The sequence below is a fragment of the Colobus angolensis genome, unplaced genomic scaffold, assembly GCF_000951035.1.
Source record: "Colobus angolensis palliatus isolate OR3802 unplaced genomic scaffold, Cang.pa_1.0 Scaffold11, whole genome shotgun sequence".
In the NCBI taxonomy this organism is placed as follows: domain Eukaryota; kingdom Metazoa; phylum Chordata; class Mammalia; order Primates; family Cercopithecidae; genus Colobus; species Colobus angolensis.
The window spans coordinates 11,940,321-11,949,759 of record NW_012112030.1 but is presented as its reverse complement, the minus strand read 5'-3'; the positions used below and the strand labels follow the sequence as shown (position 1 = coordinate 11,949,759).

Genomic DNA, 9,439 nt, shown 5'->3' with positions numbered 1-9,439 from the left:
TTACAAGGATTAAATCAGAGTTAAATAAATTGATACATGTAAAGCTTATTACATAGCAAGTACTGTTAATATCTACTGTTTTCCTCCATTCACTATACCAGAAAATTTGAAGAGTTTCAGAATACATACATAAGTTGCATTCATTAATAATGTACTAGGGTGTTTTACAGATACACACCCAAGGAATCAACTAGAGAGATTCAGAGACTCACTGATCAAATCTCTTTTTATGTTTCATGTATTACTTTTTCATTATGTATTGTAATACTTTTAAGTTTTTTAAAAAAATAAACTATAGGAACTTTATTATTTAAAAACCTTTAATGATATTCATAGTTGTATATAACAATGCCAGAAAGTTCATCAACATGACAATTCATAAAAGCACATACCCATTGCGAAAATGAAAGATGAGTTTTCACGGCAGGAAATTAGTGCTGAATCAGTGACTCCTGAAGTCGTTACAGCAGCACTTGCAGGATGTTGCCTTTTCCTTTGCTAGGGCACACTGCTTGGGCAGTTTAATATTGTTTTTTTCCCCCTTAGAATTTGATGTTGTCAAAGCTACCATAAACATTTTACTTAAGAGTTTTTAGGAGAAACCCTTCACAAAGTTAATAGCGCAGATCTTCTAGTAATTAAGATCATTTCAGATGTGCCTGAAATGAGTACCACATGTGGATGAGTTTGGTTTTTCCATTCCATTCTTTAAGTTCGGTAGAAATTTTAAGGAGAGGAATGCCAGTTACCTACTACCCAATTTTTTAATTAAATAATTTTAGCAATTGTGTAGAAAAATACTTTTTAAACGTTGTCCTAAAGAACTTTTCTGGAACTGGTGACTAATTTAAGACATTGGAAGATCATGATAAGCTGCATATCTTCCAGTCACATGATGGTAAATCTGTGAGGAAAAGCAGAGTTTAATTAACAATCATTCTATAATTATACACATCAGTTAATAGTTATACTATCAAATAATAATGAATAGTTTTAACGAACATTTCATTATAAAGCCTCACTAGTATGTGCTTCAGCAGAATCTCCACCCTACTCACTTGTGATGGAGGTTTGCTTGGAAGAAAAGGTAGAGGATTGGGTAGGATGAGGTCAATCAGATGAGTTTTTATCTCCAGTTCTCAATTTGACTTTTCAATTCCTTTCTCAAAAACACGTGTCAATTTATTCCAAAGACAGAGATTATTACTCACCTGCCTCTCAATGTCCGAGAGCAGAGTACTGGCACCTATACGAAAGAGTTCTGGCTTCAGCCACTCATCTCCAAGCTCCTCCTTTACAAGAGAGAGCCAAGCAAGGGAATCCTTTGCACTGCGGATGCCTCCTGCTGGTTTAAAGCCTATCTAAATGGGAAGGCAGAGAATAGAACAATCTTTATTGCTACTGGATTTCTTTTAAAAATAATAATATGTTTATTACAGTGTTGATTCTCTGTCTCTCCCTCTTTTGTTGGAAAAAAAAATCTTTTCACTTCATCTAGTGAAAGGGCTTAGATCAGTGACTCATGCCCATTCACACTACAGAACAACTTTCCCAAGATTTTTGGAAGAATGTCACTGCTTCTGAAGAGATACTACTGAGGGTTAGTAACCCTCATTAACATTTCACTTATTGGAAAGTCATAAACCTCAACCATCTAGACTATAGCTGTGAACCTGGAATAAACAAGGAAGGTGTCAATACATAGGAAGACAGATCACAAAAGCCCACTCATTCTACATTTCTACAAGTAAGCCTGTAGAGTCACTTCTCAGCCTTCATCTTGAGGTTCAAAAGACACACGCATTTAAAATCAAAGGACAGAATCAGCAAGGCTGCAAGGTTACCCTAACCAAACTGGCAGCAATACAGCAAGGAAAGTTGACAGTTGTTTTAATCAATTTAACTGCAGGGATTTTTTTTCTAAGTTGCAGGCACACACAGTGCTAAAAAGCTGGCAGACCAGTCATATAAGGGCAGTAGGAAAACACCGTGGGGGGCTCCTCATACTCCAGTAGTCTTTAAGGGTTGACCATAACACAGCCCAATTCAGTCAATATCTAATATTCGTAAATGATGTCCCTGGATCCATTAGGAAATGAAAGATATGTTCCATATATAATAAAACTCTGATAATCTGGATTTACATGTTTCGGGAACCTGGCTATCCAGTACAGTCGGGAATCTATAGATGTTAGTGGTCAGAACAACACCTCAGAGCCCGAGTACTAAATCTCTCACATTTTATCACTCAGGGCTATAACTGGTTGCCCCAGCAGATGACTGCTAACAGAATGCTAGAGAAGGGAGACATTAAATGAATATAGTCTATTATCTACCCAAGCAGGAAACCTTCTAGTTTAACCCAAACTCCACCATTCCCTGGCCACACCACACCCAATCAATATTTAAGTCCTGCCAATTCTACCTCCTTACTTTCCTTACCCCCCATATGCACACTTTCTGCTATACTCTCACTTATCAGTTCTCACAGGAAGTATCAGTAAAAGTCTTTTAACTGGTTTCCCTGCCTCAATTACACAACATCACACAACTAAGCAGTAGCAGTGCAGGGATTCCAAAGGTATCTGCTATTACTCTGGAGCCCAAGCTATGACTCTGTAAGGTAGTAGGCGGGTTAAGTAGGATGAGGTTATTTGTTGAGAAGAAGCCAAAAAAATCAATTAGTTGATATTAGCATACATGTTAATCATAGGAGCATTTTTGTCAATTAGGCAGTGCTTCTTATAGATTTTCTATACAGTTCAGTTTGTGTCAGCAAGTCTGTTTCCAGAGAGGTTCTAACATAAGTTTATCCTGTTTTTTTTAAGAGAAAGAATATGGAAAACATAAATCTGCAATGAAATCACTTATGAAATATTAAACCTCTGCTTCTCAGGAGTGACACTAATCATGGTCTGGAAGGTGGCCTATCTCATTTGAAAACACCCTTAAATCAACGACGTAGAAACTTTATAGTCTAAGGGCTGCGCAAGCAACTTGTCAACAACCCGAAAGGCTGCACCTGATTTGCAAACACATACACAGAACCTCTTTGTTTGAAATCAAATATGATTAAATGAATACAATTTGGCCTGTGCCTGTCTTTGTGTTAATAAAACTAGGATGGACTTATTTATTACCGAGGGAAAGAATCAATACAATTAAAAACAAAGGACTGAAAGACAACAAAGTGTCCCTCCCTCCGTACTCTGGCCTGGAACACTGAGCACTTAAAAATTTCATTAACATTCTTTGCTTGTTGTCTAAGAGCTCTCCTGAGAAGGGACGTGCTCATTTTTCCATTCCAGCATTTAACACAGGTTAACATCGCAAATGGTTAACTACCCAATAAATGTTTGTTGAGAACAAAACTGGATTGGGTCCCCAGTGGCAAGTTTGAACCCTGGCAATGGAACTTAATGCAAACAGATGCCTGAGGACTACGCCAGACCCAAAACCATCAGGGATGGGGGCCCAGGCATCTATAAGTATGAAAAGTTTCACCTGTGGTTTGATGTTCTTTGGCTAAGAATGAGAATCACAATCAAATGAGTGGTGGTAGTTTCAACTGAGGACCAAAGATAGATTTATCATTTTTACAGCTTATTTAAACAAAAAAATCTTTTAACTTATTTGGATAATTGCAGAAAGTCTACCAGGTAGAGGTTATTCAAGTTGGGTCAGCTTTCTCATGTAGATCACAGTGATATTTATCCTATTCGTAATTAAGATGTGAAGTTATTCTAAGTGAGAAAATTCTGGAAGGAGTTTATTTCCTCTCATAAACTAGTGTGTTAAAAAAAAAATCACCTATTCCAAAATAAACTGAAGCTACACTTACATATAAAGTCATCACATCCAATGGACAAAGGATTAAAGGTCTTTTTTGGGTTTCTATTCGGCAGAAATCAAGAGACTAGATTTAAAAGATGCCTCTCAGGAAGGGAAAGTGTCATTAAACACACACACACACACACACACACGCACAACCTTTCTCTCCAATCATGTAAAAAAAAATCCTTTGAGATAATTTGCAGCTAAACAAGTAACTTGAGATGAAAAGGAAAATCCAAACTCATTTTGAAAAAAGCACCTCATACGCATTTTTCCTTTTAACTTCATATGTTTCAAAAAATATGTATTATTTTTCGAAAAGCTGACAAAAGCTAGTATACACCCTCCTCAGCTTAACAGTCTTCCAAAGAGCACATCCAACTGCCATAAAACGCAAAATTGATATTTAATTCAAGAGCTATATAACGTCTAGCTACCTTTTCCCTGCTGTTTCACAGCATTTCATTATTTTGTTTAATAAGTTCATCTCCTCAAGAATTTTCTCTTCACCTCATATTATTAAAAGTAATAAGTTTTTCTGGACCGGGGGTTTCCCAACAGAAAAACCAATTTATGTGTGTCCTTCAATAATGACAGGAAAAGATTATTTCCCATTATATTGCATACTTTTCATATCACCACCACAGCTTATCATTCAATAAATGTTACTCTGCAATTCTTTCCATTCCTCAAGGAAGTTTAATTTCTGCATTAACCTGTTTTCACTGGCCAACGCCTTGTGAGAAAGCCTCTGTGTTGCAGCAGAATTAGTTCGTTAAAGAACCCATTTAGGAATCTCTTGTCAGTGACAAAATTGTCTTCGGTTAACAAAAGGACATAAAGTGAGTTTACATCTTGATCACACATACTCACTCCCACACTCACAACTGACTTTCTGTTAATCACAATTTTTCTCCATCAATGTGTTCTTTTATAATGAAAGGTAAATTAAACATTTATCTTAACAAAGGTAATTCATTCACAGTTTCTCCATATAAAGACAGTTATTGTGGCTGTAACTAGTATTATAAATAACATTATCTTTATTCTGAAGAAAGATTTGCTGGCAATAATATACCTTGTTTCCAGTTTTCCAGAAGAAATCTCTAATGGCCCGTAGCATTACTATAGCTACTGGGAAGGTGGCATTTACTGTTTCTTTTCCAGTAGAGGTCTTAATAAAATCTGATCCTAAAACAAAAAGAAGAAAAACTCCATGTTAACTAAAGATTTTTTTTTTTTTTTTACACTTTTGAGTCAGTGGGAGAAATGAGTTGTGTAAATTTTTTCCTGAAGAAATCCAATGTTCTTTTTCATTAATTATTGGAAAAACTAGAACCAAAATCTCCCTTTAAAATAATTATGTCCATACTTTTTCCCCTTTACCATCACTATATTAGGCACCAAATATATTCTCAGTGACCTCTGATACTCTTGCCTCTGTATTTCCACAATGCCAATTAAAATGAAGTTGGTTCATTTAATACATAACTGAGATGAAGAAGAACAATCTTATGCCCTATGCTTAATATTATACATCATAACATTTTACTACAAAACTGGAGTGCCTACTCATTTTCTCCTAATTTGCTCATGCTTAATGAAAAGTACACAGTATACAGTTGTGACAGCGCAAGAAGAATCACCATTAGCTGATTTCTATTGCATTGTTCATTAAAGAACTGTCTTCCGAGATTAGCATTTCCATTAAAGACACCATGCAAATATCTTAAACCTTGCAAATATCTTAAGCAACTTCCTTCCTTCAAATGTATCTTAAACCTATTAATGTAGTTTAACAGAATAATACAAGGAGATAAAGAAATGATCACAGTAGTTAAGATTCATTGAGTGCCATGCATTATGAATCTATGAATCTAGGTGCTTTACAAATATTAACTCAGTCAATACCTGTATGAGCTAAAAATAGAGATCACACTAATATGATCTCTACTTTTAAAGAGGAAATTGAGTCTCAGAAAACTTAAGTAACTTACCTGAGATCACACAGTAAATGGAAAGGTAGGATTTTAACCAAAGTAATCTAGCCTAAACAATCCATCACAGTGTCTCCAATAAACTTACCTAGGTTCACACAGTCAGACAGTCAAACAAAGAATACATCTTTCATGTGTTACAAGGCCCTGAAATAGTCAGTGTGGAAGATGTGCCAGCAGCATGGGCATTACCAGAGGCTGTTAAATATGCATACTCTCAGGCACTACACCAGATCAACTAAATCAGAATCTAATAACCAACATTCCTAGGTGATTTGTGTGCAAAGTCATGGCCCTAACCTATGGAATCCGTGGCACCATACCTAAAACAAGTCTCTAAGATCCTCCCAAAGTCCATTAACGAAGTCAAAGATAAAAGTTGAAGTGGCCAAAAGGCCCAAAGAAACACACCTTTATTAAGCACACTGTGTATAAGGCATATGGAAAAACATAAAAACAGAAAATTCAAGACCTTGCCCTCAAAACCAATGTAGACACGGGTGGAGATGAAACGTGAACCCCGTGTAATCACCAGATGAGCTAGAAGTCACGAGATCTGGTTTCTAGCTCTGGCTCTCATAGTTACCTTTGAAATTCCATCCCCTTACAAATTCCTCATTTGTACGATACGTCTAAGAAATTCCTACTTGCTTCATAGGATTACACAAAGCATCAAAAGGGACAATCTATGCGAAAGCACTCTGAAAACTGTCAATTGTCATACAAATAGAAATGAAGCAAGGACTCAGGTAGGACCGCAATCTGTACAAATTCCATGGACACCGATGCATCAGAGCAGGTCACTGGGAGCCTTCATTTCTTTGGGTCTGTAGGCTGCCTGAAATTGGAGACATGACTACCATGCATGCATTTGCTCAACAAATATTTACTGAGTACTACCATGTGCCATACTCTGCTCTAAAGATGCTGGGAATAGACCAACCAATGAACAAAAAGTTCCTGCCTTTGTGAGCAGGTGTTCTAGAAGAGAAAGACAAGAAAGAAAATGTCAAGTGGAGATAAGTTCTATGGAGAAATGTAATACAATGTAACGAGACAGAGAGTGGTGGAGTTGGTGAGGGGCAGCTATATTTAAAGAGTTATCATAAGAGCATCTCTAACTAATGAAATCCAAATAGAGACTGAATGAAGGAAATGTGGGGATACAGCATTATACGCAGGAAACAAAGTGTAAAGGCCTTGAGCTAGGCATATACTAAGTTCATGAATAAATGCATGGATGAACAGACTATAGAACTGATGCCTGATGCCTACAACATCAGAAATAAGACAATCAAAAAGAAGAGATTAAAGCCAACACATAGATGTAAGAAGGTGAGGGAAACATCCCCAAAGAATCCATAATGATATCAAGATGTGTTTTTCTAATATGTGGCATCTTTTGATTCACTAGAAGGCTTTTGGGTATAATGGATATCACCTAAATTATGTTAAGCATATTGGAAGAGAAGATTAAGACAGAAGACCAAGGCTACTGGCTGGTCGTGGTGGCTCACAACTGTAATCCCAGCACTTTGGGAGGCCGAGGCTGATGGATCACAAGGTCAGAAGTTCAAGACTAGCCTGGCCAACCTAGTGAAACCTCGTCTCTACTAAAAACACACAAAAAATTAGCTGGGCATGGTGGCAGGTGCCTGTAGTCCCAGTTACTTGGGAGGCTGAGGCAGGAGAATTGCTTGAACCCAGGAGGCGGAAGTTGCAGTGAGCTGAGATTGCACTACTGCACTCCAGCCTGGGCAACAGAGTGAGACTCCGTCTAAAAAAATAATAATAATTAAAAAAAAAAAAAAAAACCTAGGCTACCTTTGGAGGTCTAAAAACAAGGCATGATCTCTTAAAAACTACACCATCTAAAGTTAATCAAAAGAGCCAAACTCCTTCAGAAGGGCGGTGTAGAGACTCTCTTTCTAATATATTTAGGAGAGCAAAGCAGAAGATCTACTATGGCAGCAACAGTAACCCAGCAGTAGCTACAGTGGCCCACACATTATTTGCATGTCTATGCCCTTTTCTGGACATTTACGGGCAGGCACTGCATCTTTCTTATATTATTCTGTATCCTCAGAACATGACACACAGGAGAAGTTCAATAAATAATTTCTAGATGGATGGAGACAGCTACCAAGAAAAAGAAAACTACAGTATTTTCCACCTTTAACTGACTAATGAAGAAGGGAAAATAATTTTGTGTTTCATTCCAGTCCCAGTAACAAAACTGGACTGTTGGCTCAGAACAAAATAGTTTATTTTTAAATAATCTTTTAGTTTTAGAACAAATTTCAATATACAGAAAAATTACAGCAATAATACAGAGTTTCCAAATACTCGACACCCAGTTTTCCCTATTATTGCTAACTTACATAATTACGGTACATTTTGTAACAATTAAGGAACCAGTGCTGATACATTATTAACCAAAGTCCGCACTTCATTTCGATTTCTTTAGCATGACTCAATAACCAATCCCATCTAGCATACTACATTTGTCATGTCTCCACAGATTCCTCTTGGCTGTGATAGTTTCTTAGCTTCTTCTTATTTTATTTTGATGATCTTGACAGTTCTGAAAGTACTGGTCAGTATTTTACATTCCGCAAAGTGTTTTGCAGAATGTCCCTCAATTGGGATTTGTTAAATGTTTTTCTCATCACTGGACTGAGGTTATGGGTTTGGGAAGACCACACAGGGAAACTGCTATGTTCATCACATTATGTCAAGGGCACATACTGGCACCATGATTTACCACTGTTGGTGTTGATCATGAGCACTTGGCTGAGGTAGTTAGTGTTGGCTCGGTTTCTCCACTGTAAAGCTTATCTTTTTTTCCCATTTCATACTGTACTCTTTGAAAAGAAGTCATTATGGGTATCCCATACTTAAGGAGTGGGAAGTCATAATCCACCTCCTTGAGGGGGGCTTGGCTACATAAATTACTTGGAATTTTTTTTTTTCCAGCAAAGGAGATATGGGGTTCTATTAAGGGCTTACGCACAGAAGAGAAAGTCCAGTGTTCGTGGGCTGGACAACATAACCACATGGCCCAGTAGCACTGGGCAGCGCTGGAAAACTGCAACCACTTGCAAACAGCATGCAGTTTATACAGCATTTTCACTGAAGACCTTCCCCTAATGACCTCCACCTGGCAACCTTCACCATTTAACCCAAAACTTAGGGCCTCAACCCCATGTACAGCCTGTGTTTCACTTCCATGGTTCAGGCCAGGGGCTCAGATGTTCTTCATAAACAAAGGAATAATTTCTGGGTTGGCCACTCCCAAACTCCCTAGCTTGGGACACACATTCAGTAAGGGTATGCATAAGTTATTGCTATCAGGTGCATTTACCTTTCACGGATACAATTTAAGCAATTATTATTAATCATATTTTTTCACTGGTGTTATCAACAGCTGATGCAAACTTTTGTTCTGACATAAAGATGGATAGAAATTTTATGCTTTATGCTGAGGTATGAGATTCCAGGGCAAGCTTTTTTTTTGATACTTTAAGTTCTAGAGTACATGTGCACAGTGTGCAGGTTTGTTACATATGTATACATGTGCCATGTGGGTGTGCTACACCCATTAACTC

General features: G+C 37.3%; 1 protein-coding gene across 4 annotated transcripts in view; it reads right to left on the bottom strand.

Annotated features, from left to right (window-relative positions):
* Positions 1–302: 302 nt before the first annotated feature.
* DERA (deoxyribose-phosphate aldolase (putative)) overlaps positions 303–9,439 on the bottom strand; it is a 144,239-nt gene continuing 135,102 nt past the window's right edge. For 2 of the 4 annotated variants that reach the window (XM_011954487.1, XM_011954501.1), the window contains 3 exons: positions 4,913–5,025; positions 1,212–1,361; positions 303–904 (listed from right to left, as the gene is read on the bottom strand). In XM_011954487.1, coding sequence (XP_011809877.1) covers positions 848–904; positions 1,212–1,361; positions 4,913–5,025 — 320 coding nt within the window. In that variant the 3' untranslated portion in view covers positions 303–847. Of the gene's footprint in view, positions 905–925; positions 1,362–4,912; positions 5,026–9,439 lie in introns of those variants that run through there. The other 2 variants (XM_011954478.1, XM_011954497.1) reach the window with 1 other exon arrangement.